The following is a 17,180-nucleotide window of genomic DNA, read 5'->3' as shown; positions in this document are numbered from 1 at the left end:
TTCTTGACCTTTTTTTATTATAAAGCACTTCAGACAAACTTTGATTCAAAACCAAACAGTTCTCATCTGTAAAAGGAAACTATTTTAAAACAGGATTCATAACGAAAATAGACTGTTCTTAAGCATCAACTTCAGTTAGAGCTCTTCTGTAACGAAATCTAAAGACAAAGCTGATGGGTCAAGAGCTATTCATTTCATATATACTGATAAAAGGGAGACTAAGATGTTACACACACACCATGGAGCATCTTATTGTTGATAATGAAGTAGGAACACTCGATAGTTAATTCTGGCCTGACAAAGCAGTCCAACATTTAAATATTCTTCAGTCCCAAAAGAGACAAACCATTAACGTTTCTCATTCAATAACTAAGCCAGCCCTGGCTAAGGGTTAAAGCTACTTTAAAGCATCTAACATGATAAGCTTTTCATTTCATGTACTTCTCCTGTTGATCAGCCAAGATTTTTGCTGAGGATTTAGCATCATAGAAAAGTTCATTTATTTCTTCAATATGCTCTTTCTCAATGCTGTCTTTCCCATTAATCTTGGCAAGCAGGTTAGCTGGGGTCAGCAACTGCACAGCATACCTGTGATCAAACAGAGGCAGATGAACAATTACAACTCAGCACATGCCAGGGAACTGAAGATATGGAGGGGTGGGACATTTGCTGGGAAACACAGCTCTGCCACTAGTAAGAAAAAGTCAGCAAGCACTCCAGCACATGCATTCTTTAAAGGAGAAAAGAGGAGCATTACCACACTTTTTTTAATGATTGTTAACACACCATGCCATTGTAAAGGAGAGGTTTGTCTTGCTTCCAACAGTGAGTTATCTTACCATGAGTGGATTTAGACTCAGTCATGCTTAACAGAAAAGTGTGCCCAACTTACCTTAGGGTTGTCTTGGTACCAATTTCCCCTAAGTGGTTTAGAGCTTCTTCACTGATATTAATCCCTTCTGTCTGAGCACGGAGCTTTGTGATCTGTTGGGAAGAATAAGTGAGGTAGGAGTCCAAACAATTAACATGCTAAATTACTTAAATTAGTATCTATGAACTGTCAGCTTCGAGATGACATGCTACAAAACAAGATGGTGTGGAGAGTTACCCTGGTATAACTCACCACTAAACAAGAATTTGTAGAATTTTAAGTCTTTGAACAGGCAAATATAATGTTAAAAAAATTATTATCACAAAAGGAAGGTGAAGTAACACATCTGGAGTGCTAACCCTTCATAACTCTGCATGGTTAGCAAGGCCTACCTACTACTAAGGAGCGGAATATGAGAACTTAAACAAAAAAATGGAAAATACATGTGAGAAATCAGTGGCAGCTGGAGTCTTGTGGACACACCAGTTACTGGATTCTGCAATGTATCACTGATGCTATACAGCAGAGCCCTCCAAAAAGCCCTACAGAAAGCTACACCCTTCCCATAGCAGCTCACAACACACTTTTTATTCAATTGACAAGAAGACAGTAAAATAAATCAAAAAGTTACTTTCTATGATTCACCTATTCCTTTAAGAAAAAAAAAAATCACTAAGAAGAATCTAATCTTTGAAGAACAGTCTCAGGCTTGTACCAGTTTGAAGATCTTTACAAAGTTGGGGAGGAAGATATCACCAATAAGCCTGAGCATATAAAGCTGTAACAAAAGTGGCACAAGTCTCTCGGTAGTCTGTATTACCAGCTGAGTGATAAGGGGCAGACTGGATAATGATGTTGTGTTGTAGTGCTGAGATAACTCTGGAACTGCAAGCCTCATATAATACAGGTATTTTTCACTTTGGCAGCTTTGTAAACAAGATATCAAGAAGCGCTCGTTTAAATTAAAGCCATAAAAATGCGCTCGGGGAGCCAGGGTAGGGAGCAGAGTAAGAGAGGGGCTTGAAATGGCAGAAAGTTGGTGCTGAGATATGTACATTGACTATTGGCAATGGTGCTGCAAATCCCAATTTCAGGTTCAAGATTTTTACTTGCAGATGTCCCCCTCCCTTCGCTCACACACTGCTACTTTGTTCTTCCTCTGCTACAAACAACAAGGTATCAAATGCCACATCTTTAACAATGTTTTTTAAAAGAACTTTTTATCTAGCAACCTGGTAGAACACTGCTGAAGGATTGCGGCCCAAGCCATTAACCCACCAGCTTGCTTACACATGGATTTACTATGGAATAGGAAAACAAGTGTTTATCAGGTAAAATACATTAGGAACAAAACATCTCAGTTACAACCTCTAATATCCAACAGGAGGCACACATGCAAAAAAGTTTGATTATAACAACACCTGACTAGAATAAGCATAAAAGTGAATTTTTTCCCTATTCTGGTTTCACCAAGGTTACTGTGTGTTTTGTCTCAGAGCAGCACTTCACAATGTGATTTCTACTTTATCAACATGCACAAAAAAGTATGTTGAACTGGTTATGAACAAACTTTCAGTAGATTCTGTGCTGATAAAGGAATCAATTGTGAAGGCAAGGGTCTCACACAGAAACATCATCTGCAGAAACCTCTTCCTAACATGAAAGACAAATGAGAGCAAAAATAGAGAATTAAACTTATGGGTGCCTTGTTTTTACCCCCTTTTCCCCCCAGCTGTACTCAGTTAGAAGCCAGAGTTAAATGTAATAGCTCCTCCTCTTCTCCCATGAGAAGCTGCCATTCAAAAGCCTTAATTTAAGGGAAGATGAGATTATCTGACTATGGGAAAATGATTCATGGGGCCCAGAGTCTGGACTCTATTTTTAGCTTTAGGCAATGCTACTGTGAACATTTCCTTTCTTTCAGCCCTGGGGAGGGCGGAAATAACAGCACTTACCCCGCTCTTCTGAAAATCTTATCTGCACGGTAATACAGCACTAACTACACAGAATTCACTTACACTACAGGAAGTCCACACAGTCTTTAATACCGCCAGGCTGAGTAAAAGTCACACATGAAAATTTGTTTTGTATAGAGACTAAACCTAATTGTATTGTTAAATCACTGGGCTGCTTCTACTGCAATCTACACCCTAATGCTTCAAAGTGTCCTTTAGGTACAAAAAAATCATCCTGAGAACAGCTCAGAACAGCATCAGTGAAAAGCTCCTCAAACCAAGTGAAATGAAGCTTTGCCTCTGCGTTTAAGTTCGATAAATGCCTGGCTTCACCTTGGCACTTATTCAGCAGCAGGAGACCATTATCTGGTGACAATGCTCTCCTCCACTGACACTATCTCTTAAATAATACAAAGAATTGACATGGTAAACCCTAATGTCTTCTGCATTGTGTCACTTCCCGGCATTGAGACGCTAATGAGGGGGGATCTTTGACACAATGCATCATAATGGCACCAAGCATTAGAATCGATACACAATACATTGTGATGGCCCCACAGGAAAACTTCCAGGCATTTGGAAGGGTATCTCTGCAACACTTGCTGTGCTTACATTTCCAAACTTGACTTGAGGAGCATGAAAAGTCTCCCAGTTTTAGGAGACAGCCCCAGTACGTTAAAGCTACAGTACAGGGCATAAAGGCAAAAATGCAGCGCATGAGGTTGTATTCCTCAATCTCTTTCGTGTCTCATGTGAGGGAAAAGCCCGAGGTCTGGGACTAAAGATCCCATTATGTGACACTTCAACTTACACCACCTGAAAAAGCACTACCTGCTGAAATCTGCAAACTATAGAAAGCACACCAGTGCAAGAGATTTCTTCAGCTGATAGTCGATGCCTTCCCGCAAGTGAGGTGCCACTTTCAGCCCCAGATGTGCATAGCAACTCCTCAGTGGCTGGGAGTCAGACAGAGAAGTTTGGTGCAGTTTTAACCAGCTCACTGTATTGGCTCCTAGAGAAGCAGGCTTTTAACAAGCAGGAAGCTTTCTGGCACAAGCCCTGGTGACCACAGAGTCAGACAGCTCTACAGTAACAGAATAGGCAGAAGCTGTGCACAACAAGTCATTTGGGGACTTGTAACAAGTTCTTTAAAACGCTGTGCATACCTGCTTCATTTCTTGGGGTGTATAGAGCATGGTTCGGATAATCATTACTCGATCCAGCAGGTCCAATGGTATTCCATGAGGAGATACGATATCCTCTGTGCCTCTAGAGGAGAAATCAAACAGAAAGACATCACACACTAGTCTGAGTTCAGTGCATTGATTGGGTTAAAATCAGTAGAAAGTGACTATACTAGTTTACAATTGTTGTGTGTCCACAGAGACACACACCCATGGGTCAGAGACAGGAAACATTCTGGTCTAACGTTCATTCCAGACAGCCCCAAGGAAACAAATACTATTGCTGGAGCTCTTAAACATGCCATTCAAAAATAGTGAGAGGTGCTTTCCTGCCTTTTATCTCACAATACAGTCTTATCTAATGTTCCAAGGTATCTTCCAGCAAGGAAAAAAATCATTCTTACTAAGTTGTTTAGCAGGATCAGCAGAAATTATATATACTATCATCCATCTGGAGAACATGCCCTGTTGCTGAGCAAGCCATTCTTTCCCCAGTCCCTCCAGTGAATAGTTCAGTGGTTTACATTCCATGCTTGCAATCCAGCAAACTGAGAAGTGTAGGTCTCTGTATGAAGGACAGGGCAGGATCTAGATCCCCAACCATTTTATTTGTTTGATGTACAACACCCAACAGCAAAGCCTGCAGATACGTGTACTCTTGGTTTCCCAAGACCACCATAATTTGCTGTGAAGTCGAGAGTGAAAGATACCTAGATTTAATTTATGACCATTGCAGAGATCGCAGTAAAAACAGTGAAGTGCTGGTAAAGAACTATATTTCTAAGTTCAGTGCTAGTATTTAGGCACTGCAGCTCTTGCCATGGTCCTCCAATACTAGATGCCACTGTTATATGGAAAACTTCCTTTCTTAAAACACAGCTTTTTCATAACAAGATCCACAGTGAATCCATGCTGACAGATCTCTACTTCCTTTACTCTTACAGTCTTTTTGTATCTTTGCAAAGAGAATGCTGTAATGTCCACCTTAAACATTTTCAAAGGGCTTATCATTTTCACTTTTAAGCAATGCAAACAGAGGAAGATTAATACCAGATGAACCACTATGAGGGAAAGGAAAAGCTGGTTATACAGCTGAGTTAAATTAATTCAAAGAGTAGCAATCATTGTTAATGACAGCTTGTTTAGACATAATTAGACCTAGACCACAAACTAGTAGTAGAACTTACAGAGGAGCCTGAAATAGGAGAGCACTTTTACTGAACATGCAAAGAATGCTTTTTGTGGGTGCAAAATATCAAAGTGAAGGCACAAAGTGAAATGAAGATGAAAAACAAGTTGGTTGGCAAGACTGAAGAATCACAAAAAGCCAGACCAACATAGCAGGGAAAGGGAGAGGCTGAACTGTGACACATATAAGAGTAAGAACAAGAAGCTGAAGTCTGATGGAATTAGGATAGTAAACAGCAAAATAATCCAGAAGCAGGAAACAATTATTATTAGAGGTTTGTAGCTCTGGTGCTTTTGATGTCACTAATGTGCAGGCAACAGATGTACCGAGGTATACAATAAGAATGGTAACTGTTACAGATCACTCAGGAAGTGAAACAATTCAGAAGCCGTTAGAGGAGGAGAGATGTGCTAGGGGAAAGGAGGAATTTCAGTCAGCCTGGCATTAAATGCTTGTCCCATCATGAAGCTTATGAGCAGCTCTTGAGCACTGATGCACCTTGCAACTCATGCAGAGGATTATCACAGGTGTCAGTGTCACAGACAAAAGCCTTCAAAGATTGTAACTCTACTGATACAGCTAATTCCAAGGTTTATGGACCAATGCAAACTGGAAAATTCAAGTTTTGATGTCATACCTGATAATGCAGTTTCCTCGGTTGGAAGCAAAGATGACAATGGGGGAAATAGAAGATTCCAGAGCTCGGTGCAGGTATGTGAAACACTCAATATCCAGCATGTGAACCTCATCCACAAAGAGCACACCTGGCACTAGCTCTGCAATGCCTTGATCGATGTATTTGTTCACCACCTTATTTATCTCTCCTCGAAGTTTGTCTGAGAACAAAAAGAAACTGTTGGTTGTTCTGCTAGGGAACGATAGGTCAGTAGGTAAAGACTGAAGCAAGGAAAATTCTTCTTAAACTTTTTCATGGTTTGCTATCTTACTGCCACAGGGAAAATATCTGCGACACTAAAATTTTGTGGCATTTCATACTGTACTGGGGAGCCATCTGTGCAACAAACTATTTAAAAATTGCATTTCTCACACTTATGAAGAATTGATTGTTGGAGGTTTGTGGAGTTTGGTGTAGGGGGTGGAGAAGTCAGTCAAACATCAGTTTAAAACATGAAACTTACTGAAGTTTCCAAGCATAGCTGAAAAGAACATCACTGAAAGAATGAAATCTTTTTATTCTATTTCAGCAAAGAAGTTGTGTTTAACAAAAAAAAAGGCTATATAAGTTTCTGTGAACCTACTGCTCTCAAAGCTATGCCAGATATTACGTCAATAAATCTGGTATTAGAATAAGCAAAGCAACCCCTGGGACAGACAAAACACTTCAAAAGATGGACATTGAGTTAGGTATTGAAACAGATTTTGATTTAAATTTAGATAGTCACTTAGTGAAGCATAATTTCTTTCAAAGCAAAAAGGAGAACACATCTGTCTGTAGATACTGTTTTCCCCAAACACCTGTAGTTAAGATAGGAAGAGCAGCAGTGCATGTGGAGCATCAGGTCCTTAGACAGTTGTTCCAGAGGTGCCATTTTTCTATTCCACCAAAATTCAGTATGGTTGCTACAACATTTTTTAGACGTTGTGTATTACTGCTGTTCAGTTTGGCTCTTTGTTGAAAGCCTGAATCTCACACTGTGGCAGGAACGTTGTGGGAAGGGGGATGGCACTGCCATTCTGACCTCTCCCCAGGAAGACGGGTGCAGAGCAGTGTATACATTTTCCCACTATATGCATGAACTTGTACTGTCTCCAGCCACTGCAATTCTAGCAACTGTATCACTGCTTTGTGAAATCGGAGTATTTATGAATATGTATTATGTAGGCATTCATTTCAATATTGTTACTCTATTTTCTAATCCTTTTCTAACTGGAAAACACATAAATTATATTGGTCTCAAAATACCATACAGGTTTCATACCAGTGATTTCAGTTTTCTTAGGCTTCATCAACTGTCCCATCATAGATAGGATGTCTTGCCCTCCCTAGAAAAACAAAGTTACAGATCAGCTATGAGGTCATGTATAAAGCACATACCTGGGGAATTTTATAGATCAGGAATTGGTTAAAAAAGTTGTTTCTTACAGTTAACTTGACATTTTATATCAGCAGTCTTTGATAATAAGTCTTTGTCAAATTTAGGCCATTTCACCACAACAGTATTCTAAACATAATCACCTAGCTACCTCCTCATCCTTTGTTCAGCCTTGCTCATTTGGAGAGCATAAAAAATCAAAATGAGATATCCTCTCTTAAAAAAACTGTACAGAGAAAATCTTGAGGAATGAAATTGTCAGGGAACACAGAGACTTCGACTGCCTGCATGCACAGTAGGTGTTCAGCCTGTCAACATGGGAAGAATTATTCTAAATTTTATGACTTTTGAATACCATTATTTTTATCAAATAAGGTGGGTTTTTTTGTAAATAAGGAGGTTTATTTTGAAATTGAGTAAGTTAAAGAGTTGTATTGTTATACTGTAGGGATTCCAGCCTTTAAACTTGTTAATGACTTTGTTTTTGACACAGACAAAATTCTCTCAAGAGTGAACAAGACACAGCAAGAAGTAATTCTCCTATTTTTTTTTCTGCAATACATGCAGAGCTCTACTGAAACTCACAAAGAAGTTTAACAAGTGGCTATGAAACATTTCTGAACAAAGGGAGGACATCAGTGGAATCCACAGCGGACAAAAATACTTAGTACCTCAGTCCTTGCAGTTGCCATTTCACAGCCATGAAACCATAAACACAGAGCAGAATAAATTAATTTGCATTCAGAACTTCCAAGAAATGAAATGATGCAGGTCTGGCTGCTGTTACCTCACACCTGTAGGCAGCTTTCCTTCTGGAGAGAAAGCAATAATCTCTTTTCCTGGTCAAAGGAAACAGCCCACATCACTCTTTTCCTGCAAGTGATGGGGCACAGTGGTGGAGGGAAAGAGAGCAGGGTCTAGATTATGCATTAACTGTGAAGGTGGTGGATCCCAACCACGTGGAAGCTCTTCTACAACTCCAAGACTGTTCTCTGTAGTGCTAGAGTGTTACTCTGACCAGTATTCCATGATCAGGTGCATGAATTTTAAGGAAGCAACTGCATCTTTAACCTCCATGGCAGGGCCCTGAAGGCAGGCAGCTGCAGCATGACCTCCCTGAGGAGAAAAGAGCTAGACTGGCCTTCAAGGTGTAACACCCACTGCTTTTCCTACAGTGGAATCTTTGAGGGTGAGTGAGTTAGCTCAACTTCCTACATCTCAATTATTCTGGTAACATCACATCTATGTCAAATAATTTTTCTGAAAAGACTTCATCTGTGAAGTCAGATACCTGAGGTCGAGCATTGGCCACATCCAAGTCATGCAGGGTGACATCCTGAATAATTTCCTTTTTCTTGTGCACATCACCTTTTGGCAAGGGAACATACTCTTCAGCTTCAAGGTCAAATTCCGTAGCATAGATATCACACCTGCCTTGCCTCTGAGAACAGCAAAGAGAAACCCAGGTATAGAATTAATTTCAGTTCCAAAACCTTGAGTGACATGAACTCGATAACGGGGTTAGTTCACAATTCCAGTTCTGACAAGCTTCAGCTGACAATCCAGACATCCCACTCCCTGCTTAGCAACAGGCATACCCTATCTACTGATCAAAGCTCAAACACTCTGTTGAAAAACGCCTGATATTTTCAGTGGCAAGAATATTCCATTTCTCTCTCCCCTTCTTTTAACCGTATGCAATTCTTGCTAAAGGACAAATCCAGCAGATTAACCAGAGATTGGGAGAACTGTTCAAGACTCCTTTGTAGGTGGGTGATTTATTATATGATAGAAAATATTATGCTCATCCATTAAACAGCAAGTATCACTATACACTTACTTTCAAAATCAGATATGAAAAGAATGCTAACTAATGCAGTATTCCCTTCTACATGTATATATCTTGTGGAGAAAATACCAGAGCGATAAAAGAAAGATTAAATACACTGCACATGTCAGCCTGAAAATGACTAAAGTTGCTTGGTTTTTCCCCTCTTCCCTAAGAGATGCCTTGATCTTACAGAAAAGAAAACTCATCCAGACAGCATCAGTGATAGCTTCCTTGCCAGATGACCTTAATTGTGAACCGGATCACCATGTTCTTTGGGTGCAAAAGAGACTTTTCTCTCCAGATAAGGACAGCACTGGGCTCTTTTTAAAATTTCCCTGTAACCATTTCATGTCAGTTAAGGTTAATAAATCAGAGAGCCTTCTGACAAAGGCAGAGAAAGGTCTACAAGAAACATACACCTGCATAAAAGTACAGAACTTTTCTTTTACCTTGACAGCTCCACTGTTTGCCTCAATATAAATAACGTCACCAGTTTCCACTCGCTCCTTCTGCAAGCTTTCAAAAATGCTCGGGTCCAGCTGGAGACAAGCAAACAGCACAGTTGGTCAAAACAGTTCCATATTGTTATGGTAATCAAGGCAAAGAAATTCAGTTTGAAGCTCACTCCCACCAGACAAAATTAAACTGCAACTCACCCCGACAACACCTCTAGGATTTTATAAAGCTGTAACATTTGGAGTAGGGATAGAGAATAAATCTGAAAGATGCACAGAACTCACTGTCTTACCAAAAAAATCTACTATCCAAAAGGAAGTGACAGTGCCAGAAACATAATGGTACCAGCTACAAAACATACCTCTGAGTAATGTGACAATGTATTTATACCTAGGAAACAGTAGTTCCCTAGCTTTCTAGGAAAACTTTTATAAAAAAAACCTGGCTATAGCATTGAATTATATTCCTTGATTTCTTGAGTCCTTATCCTCTGTGGAGCTCTGTGAGGGAGAGTGGGTGTGGAATACATTAGATGCCTTTGTTTCTCTTGGTACATGTTTATTCACTTTTGCTCTTCATTTCCTTCAGAGTGAACAAATGAAAGATGATACTTAACAGCAGAGACAGCTTTTAGTTCTCTCCTAGTCTGACAGGGAAATTGAATGGAGACAAGAAAACAAAAGGAAAGTGGGCCTGAGCTGGCAACACACCAGCTCAATTTCCAGTTCTCTATCAAATATTCACTAGAGCATGACACCCCATGCAGAAAGAAAGGATGTGACAAAAAGAACAATTTATATTTAAACAGGCAATATTTCCCTAGCCAAATCCTCAAAAATTTGGTTCCTGACAATTAGGAAAACAAAACCAAACAAGGCCTTTCTTGTATGTTTATTACCATGAACATGAATTTATAGCCAGGGTCAGAGTGTATCACAGACTGAGACAGAACAAAGTTCAGATTGCCAGCTCAGCCCATTTTTTTGTGGTACTAGTGATCTACAAAACTGTATCAGGATCTCTTCCTAGTAAAACTCACCTTTAACTCACTGAAGACATACAGTTATGTGCTGCCAAACAGAGAAATAACAGCAGCTGCTAACCAAGTGATGATGGGTTTATCTCCTATTTCAATTAGTAGGAGACAAGACCAATATCCAAATATTCTACATAAAGCCGATAAACATGAAGTCAGGATAAAGCTGTCTAGCCAAAGAAAGCAGCCTCCTGGCAGCCCCACTTGACAGAGATGGAGATCAAGAGCTTGAAATGGAAATAAGAAGTGCCAAAAATAGAAGCTGCTAACTTGAAATAGTTAAGGAAATCTCTGAGACTCTACCACACATACCTTCAACTGTTTGGTTCCCTTTGCAGTTTTGAGTCCTATAATTACATGGCTGATGGTTTTGCCATATCCCCCCATAGGATTCTCAGTCTCACAGGGAGTTAGTTCTGTGACTTCTCCTTCATAAACCTCCTTGGTCTCTTTAATCCTCAGCCCTGCAAGAAATTGTTTAGAATAGTTTCAGTATACACTTAGGAGTCTGCTGCTTTACTGTCAACAAAATGTAACATATGGTTAGGCTGCATTACATTTCATGGTAAAATTTTACTTTTATAGGCAGAAAGATGAATTATTGTTCTCTTCTTCAATTTCAAGTGAGAATACTCATCCTGTGCATCAGAATGAAAGCTCAGCCCAAGTTCTGACCTGCTAAGAAGTTCATTAAACTTCTAGAAATTACTTTTTTCCTACTCATTATTACTAGTTTTTGAAGCAAATGTTAGGATCCTCTGTCTCTTTCCCTCCCACAAAGAGGGAATTTGCTTGATTTTTTCCCCTGTGCTAAAGCCAGAAACACAGATCATCTTCTGAAACTAGTGACATTAATTTAACAGTGAGTTTTACACAATTTTTGGACCATCAGAAAAGCCCTGCAAAGTTAACAAAAAGATAGGGGAAAAAAAAAAGTAACTCCATAAAAAACTTTACATTTTAGCAACTGAGTTAAAAATATTACATAAATTGATTAACAGGTATTGTGCTAGAACATCATAAAATTACTAAGGGGTTATTGTATAATTTCAAATATTTCTCAAGTTAATAGCAAAAGCTGAGCTAGACAAAATTTAGCAGAAACTGCTACAATGCAAATTTAAAACTATTTCAAAATAGCTGAAAATTACATCCTCACTTTGTTACTTTTCAGACAGACAAGCAATCATTAGAGTATCTGGTTCTAGTTTGTGTTTTTCTGCTCTAGTCACAACTACTGTTCAAATAACTAGGTTATTTTAAATTGATAATACAGAGCTGATGAGATTTACAGGTAGACTGTTTCAAAGCAAACCCACTATCATCACCACCACCACTACAATTATGTACGTTCTAACTACATAGAAGTTCAAAGAATCCACATCTGAAGAACTCTATAAAGTATTTTATGAGACACACATGCCATACCAAAAATAATGAATGGGCTGTAACAAGATATAAGGAAGTCATCCTGCCCAGTCTGAGGGTACTGTGACTCTATAAAACTTTCCTTGTTCCGTAACTTTTCATTTTGCTTTGAAATAGATCAGACACTTCACCAGTAATTTTGAGCTGCTGATAGGGGCTATAAAGAACTGACAAATACGAGTCTGTCTCCCTCTACTGGGCCTAAATTCAAACCAGGATATGAAATGCGAGAAACAGCGTAACTGTGGATAACATGACAAATTCTTGGTAAGAAATGATTGCTTCCTCTTACTTAAGACTACATAAAAAGTTGTGTATGAAGTTAATTTCAGTAATTTTAAAAATGTTTTTCACGTATGTCAAAACACCAGACAGAAATTAATGAACCTTTGAGTTATAAAACTGACCTAGATGAGGCTGCATCACACTGGCTCATATGTAAGGAGTGTGAAGCAATACGGGAATTTGCACATTGAAACTGCTGTTGTCACAAACTGGACCAGGTTTGTGTGTTCTTTTTGTTTTGCTTTTAAACTTGCAGCACAAGTTCTATTCTGCTCTGAAAACCTGGCAGCCTGTTGTGTTTAGGGTACAATTTGTATGTTGCTGAAGCATGCAATGAATCTTCCAGTTCCATTTCATCTGAAAAGAATCCAGTTCACGTGCTCATTCTGTTCACCAACACAAGTCAAAGCCAAGTCAGCAAGGGCAAACCCAGGGATTTGCTTCAGAAGCCTGCCTCTAATCCAGACTAATGTGCTTTTAAGAGATGTGTCTGTAGAAAATATTTACAGATGAACATGATCTGAACAAAGGTAATTGATGCTTTGAACTTGCTGCTGATTATCCTTTGATTTCAAATTAATCTGCATGTTTCAACTATGAACTTCATTCTCAAAAGAGTTCTTAGAGAGATCTACTTCCAAATCAGACACAAATCCAAGGCAGCAATTGTGGGCTATTTCATGTTTTGGTTCAACAGCACTCCATGGAGCTAAACAGTGCTTGCTTGACTCACTGGCAGGTACAACCTGGCAACACAAGGAACAGTCATACTATTGAAGTGGCTACTGCAGCAGTTATTTTTGATTGCAACTGAGCTCTAACATTAGCTGCTATCATCATCTTCACCAGCTGCTAATGAGCTCTATACTGGATTAATCTACCCCAGGTTAAATTTCTTTTAACCCATACAGCAATTCGATCTGCTCATTTCCCACTCTGTCCTTTTATATTTCTTACATATTATAAGCTCTCTACTGCATCCCAAACACTACTTGGCCTTGAGACTATATCAAGTCTGTTATTAAAACACTCTAAACAATAAAAATTCTGTGAAGTCAGAGTAACTCCTACTTTCTTATAAAGTGATGGGTCCAAACCAGTCAGACTCTGTAATTTCCAAGAAAAAAACCCCAACCATTAGGTAAAAAAATTGGTATTAACATCTCTGATAATTAAATCAGGTGGCTAAACCCCTTGAAAGTAAAATCCATGATATGAGCAATGATGATGTACACAGAAGCTGCTACCAAGGAACCATACAAAAAACCGAAACTCAGTAATACCTAAATGAATACTTCAAGTACTGATGGATGGGTGAGTTGAAGGTTCCCTTGCACCTAGACCCAGCTGCCACTGCACAGAATCATTTTTTTAAAATGCACCCTTGTAAAGTATTTCTTTATCAAGCAGGGAAGCTAAAACCTACCTGAGATTAAAACCCAACTGGAAAGTGTTTCATTACAAGAAATGGTGATTACTAGTCCTTTAAAATATTTTATAGAATTTTTTCTTACATTCATAAAAATATTCAATAAAGGCTGTGTTATGAAAATGTGACATGGAATTCAACAGAAAGGAATAAAAGAAGTTCCATCTTTCATTAACACTAATATTTGTTTAGAAGTGTCTCTCTATTGACATTCAGGGAATGCAGGGAACTAACAATGTAGCTGGCTGTTAAACCTCAGAGAGTTAAAATACTGCTATCTCTAGAAATGACAACATGGATGGCATAAGTTTCATCTGTTGGTTCAGGTTTCCAAATCTCTGACAGGGAACTTCATCACATCAAGGAAATTTTGCAGACTACTGAGTCTCCGTCTTCCCTCCCCCAGGCTCTGCCAGTTTCATGGTAACCAGAAGACCAGAGACTACTGAAAGTTGCTCTCTTATAAAAGTCAAAGGAATACTTTTGTTTCACTGAAGAACTGAGAGACTTCTTCACCCTGCTGCTGCCAGATGAAGTCCAAGAGGAAACATGGTACTGAAACAGGAAAATGAACTGTTAATACGTTCAGGACTAAAATCAACTGGGCTCTCTTTAGCCAATCCTCACACAAATAAGGGCCACTTCTGTCTGCATTTATCAGCTGTCAGCAGCAATCATATAAGAGATTTTAGACAGTCACTGAGCCTGTGCTGCAAATAAAGCCAATTTACATCAAACTTGTAAATGCACCGTAGAATTGAGGAAGACATTGAGTTGAAATGTGTGCTTGCTGGAACAGTAAGTCAGGCTAATGCTGCTGTTTGGGAGCTCCTGATTAAGACTGTTTAGTAGGGTGAAATCACTAAAACAAAAAAAATGGGAGGAGAATTTTTCTGTCTGTAAGTATTTCTGCTAATGTAAGAAACTAAAAATTATTTTTTCTTTCAGCTTTATTCAGCCACAGGCAAAAAGGAGAGGTGAATGTGGAGGATGAGAGAATAATTTGGTGAAGTATAAACCATAATACAATAACTAAGTTACAGTTTGTAAACAGAAAACCTGACTCCACTAAGTGTGAAAGAGATTCACTAAATTAGGACCAGCACTGAAGAAAATAAGCATACAAAAATCTGAGAACATTGTGACCACTGGAAACTTCTTAATTTTTAGGTGACTGGAAAAAAGCAAAGTAAGTATCATGCAAATACTTAATTCTTCTTTTCCTGAAACTTACCAATTGCACGTCGGAAGTTTTCCATTAGGACTTCTGTTTTCTTGATCTCAGTGGAATAGACCTCACTTCCAACCATAGGACAAAAGGGAACTTTGCTTCCCAGTTCCTGAGCAATAGCTAAAGCCAAAGCAGTCTTCAAAAGGAAAAAAAAAAAAAAACCAAAACCAAATACAAAACCCAGACATTAATTTTGAAGAGAATTAAGGATTCTTTTTCCACAAAGTTAATTTTCCTCATTATATCACTTTCTATATATCAACTATCAATTTAATAGTAAGACTATTCTGTCTGACATACATTTCTCACATATAACAACCCTCCTTCAACACAGGTGACTTTGGCCAAAGACTTTTAAAATCTTTAAAGAGCCAATACTGGGCATTTGAATTTGACATCTGATACAGATGCAAAAAGCCTTAAATAGCATGGGGGAAAAAGTAAACCAAACAAAAACTATTCTGGCTTTAAATATAAAAGTAACTTCTAAAACTTTTTCAGAGCCTGTGTTACCTATGTGTTTACTACCCTACAAGAGGTGGGTTCACACTAAAAATGCTGAACACACCACTGGGTACTGCAAGTGTTGATGACATGGCAAAAGTAAAAGTATAAAGTAGGAAACTATACCAATACACTGATTGAAAAAAAATTCTGGTAGATGAAAACATTTTGTAACCACTACCCTAAAACAGTTTTGACAACAAATTAGAATAGATTTGGAAATATTTTATTTCATAACAAAATAGAAAAATAGTACCTTGCCAGTTCCAGGAGGTCCTGCCAACAGCACAGCTCTGCCAGCCATTTTTTTGCTTTTGATTAGCTCCACTATAACCCCACACGCCTATAAGTAAAGTATTTACACTGTTAACACAAGTACTGCTATAGCATCTTTTGTTCCAACACTACCTAACGAGTTTAGAAAAAATAGCTTTTACAAAAAGTAAAGATTTCAATTTCATGCACACACAAAGAAAAACAAGATCAGAAAAACGTAATTTCTACAATTATTTTATCTAACACAGACATTAAAAATCACAGACAAAATAACTCAATCTGTGAGCTCTGACTCCTCTTCCCTCCCGCAGTCCCACACGCAGAGAGAGGTTGGAAAGTAAAGCAGGAGATCAATCTTCGCTGCCTGAGCCGCAGATCCTCTACAGATCCTCTTTCACGGCCAGGCTGGATGGCGCTCCGAACAACCTGGTCCAGGGGAAGGTGTCCCTGCCCACGGCAGGGGGCTTGGAACGAGATGATCTTTAAGATCTCTTCCAACCCAAAGCATTCTATGATTCTGTGAGGCTTTTATCCGAACACCGCACTGAAACGGATGCTCGAATCCCTACTTGCACCAAATCTGTTAACTTTTGGTTGGTTCCGTTGCCTGTAACACCCCAATTTCTACGCCCGACACCCGGGAGACCGTCACCGTCCTCGCACAAGCGGGAACGGAGCAAGTACAGTCCCGATCGCCCCCATCGCATCTCACACGGCAGCAGCGACTCGGGGGAGCCCAGGCACGACTCTCACTCGCTGCCGGGACTTGTCAGACGGCCCGGCCCGGCCCGGCCCGGCCCCGCGCTCACCTCCCGCGCATTCTCCTGCCCCACGAGCCCGGCCCCCGCCGGCTTGGCGGCGCCGCTCTCGTCCAGCCCCAGCCCCTTGACATGGCTGTGGGCGGCGATGCGCTGGGTCTTCGAGGTGCTCTTCACCTCCTCGATCTTCATGGCGGGGCAGGGGCAGCGCAGGGGCAGCTCCGGCCCGGCCGCCCCGCGCTCCTCGCACGCGGCCCGCGCGTTACCGGGGCTCCCGGCGCGCGCCCGACGCGCCCCGCCCCCGCCCCGCCATTGGCCCTCGTCACGGCGCTCTCGGCGCTCATTGGGCGCGGGACCTGCCCGTCACCCGCAGGGGCTCAGGTTTTTAGGGTCCGCCCGCCCGTTTCCGCGTGCGGCGCGTGCGGAGGGTCCGGGCGGGCGCGGGCGCTGCGGAGGAGTTGGGCCGGGAAGGGGAGAAGTGATGGAGTCGCTGTCCCTGAGGGTGCTCGGGGAAACACTGGACGGGCCACTCGGTGCCAGGGTCTGGGTCAGAAGGTGGTGGTCAGTCATGGGCTGGATTCTGTGCTCTCGGAGGTCTTTTCCAACCTAAGTGGTTCTGCGATTCTCTGAATCGGCAGGGGCGGTTTGGGGAGAGGCAAGCGGAGCCCTCCTGGAGGGGGAACCAGCTCGTTC

General features: G+C 40.4%; 1 protein-coding gene across 1 annotated transcript; it reads right to left on the bottom strand.

Moving 5' to 3' along the window:
• On the bottom strand, positions 1 to 16,761 carry RUVBL1 (RuvB like AAA ATPase 1). Its single transcript, XM_082289061.1, has 11 exons — positions 16,539 to 16,761; positions 15,710 to 15,796; positions 14,953 to 15,085; positions 10,889 to 11,040; positions 9,534 to 9,623; positions 8,545 to 8,694; positions 7,140 to 7,203; positions 5,837 to 6,035; positions 3,993 to 4,095; positions 893 to 984; positions 1 to 588 (listed from the first exon to the last, which is right to left on the bottom strand). The coding sequence occupies exons 1-11, from the start codon at positions 16,677 to 16,679 to the stop codon at positions 429 to 431; spliced, it is 1,371 nt and encodes a 456-aa protein (XP_082145187.1). The 5' UTR covers positions 16,680 to 16,761; the 3' UTR covers positions 1 to 428.
• Between the last annotated feature and the right edge of the window lie 419 nt (positions 16,762 to 17,180).

This window comes from Coloeus monedula (genome assembly GCF_965178545.1).
Source record: "Coloeus monedula genome assembly, chromosome: 11".
Lineage (NCBI taxonomy): Eukaryota > Metazoa > Chordata > Aves > Passeriformes > Corvidae > Coloeus > Coloeus monedula.
Note: the sequence above shows the minus strand (reverse complement) of the source record. Positions and strands in the feature narration are given on the sequence as shown.

What these genes read in the sequence shown, in the direction of transcription:
- RUVBL1 (XM_082289061.1), bottom strand. Translation starts at nt 16,679, where the DNA reads ATGAAGATCGAGGAGGTGAAGAGCACCTCGAAGACCCAGCGCATCGCC. An exon ending in CAAACAGTGGAGCTGTCAAG is followed by an intron (nt 8,695 to 9,533) that starts GTAAAAGAAAAG and finishes TGCTGTTCTCAG; the next exon opens with AGGCAAGGCAGGTGTGATAT. An exon ending in TGGCCAATGCTCGACCTCAG is followed by an intron (nt 7,204 to 8,544) that starts GTATCTGACTTC and finishes TTGTTTTTCTAG; the next exon opens with GGAGGGCAAGACATCCTATC.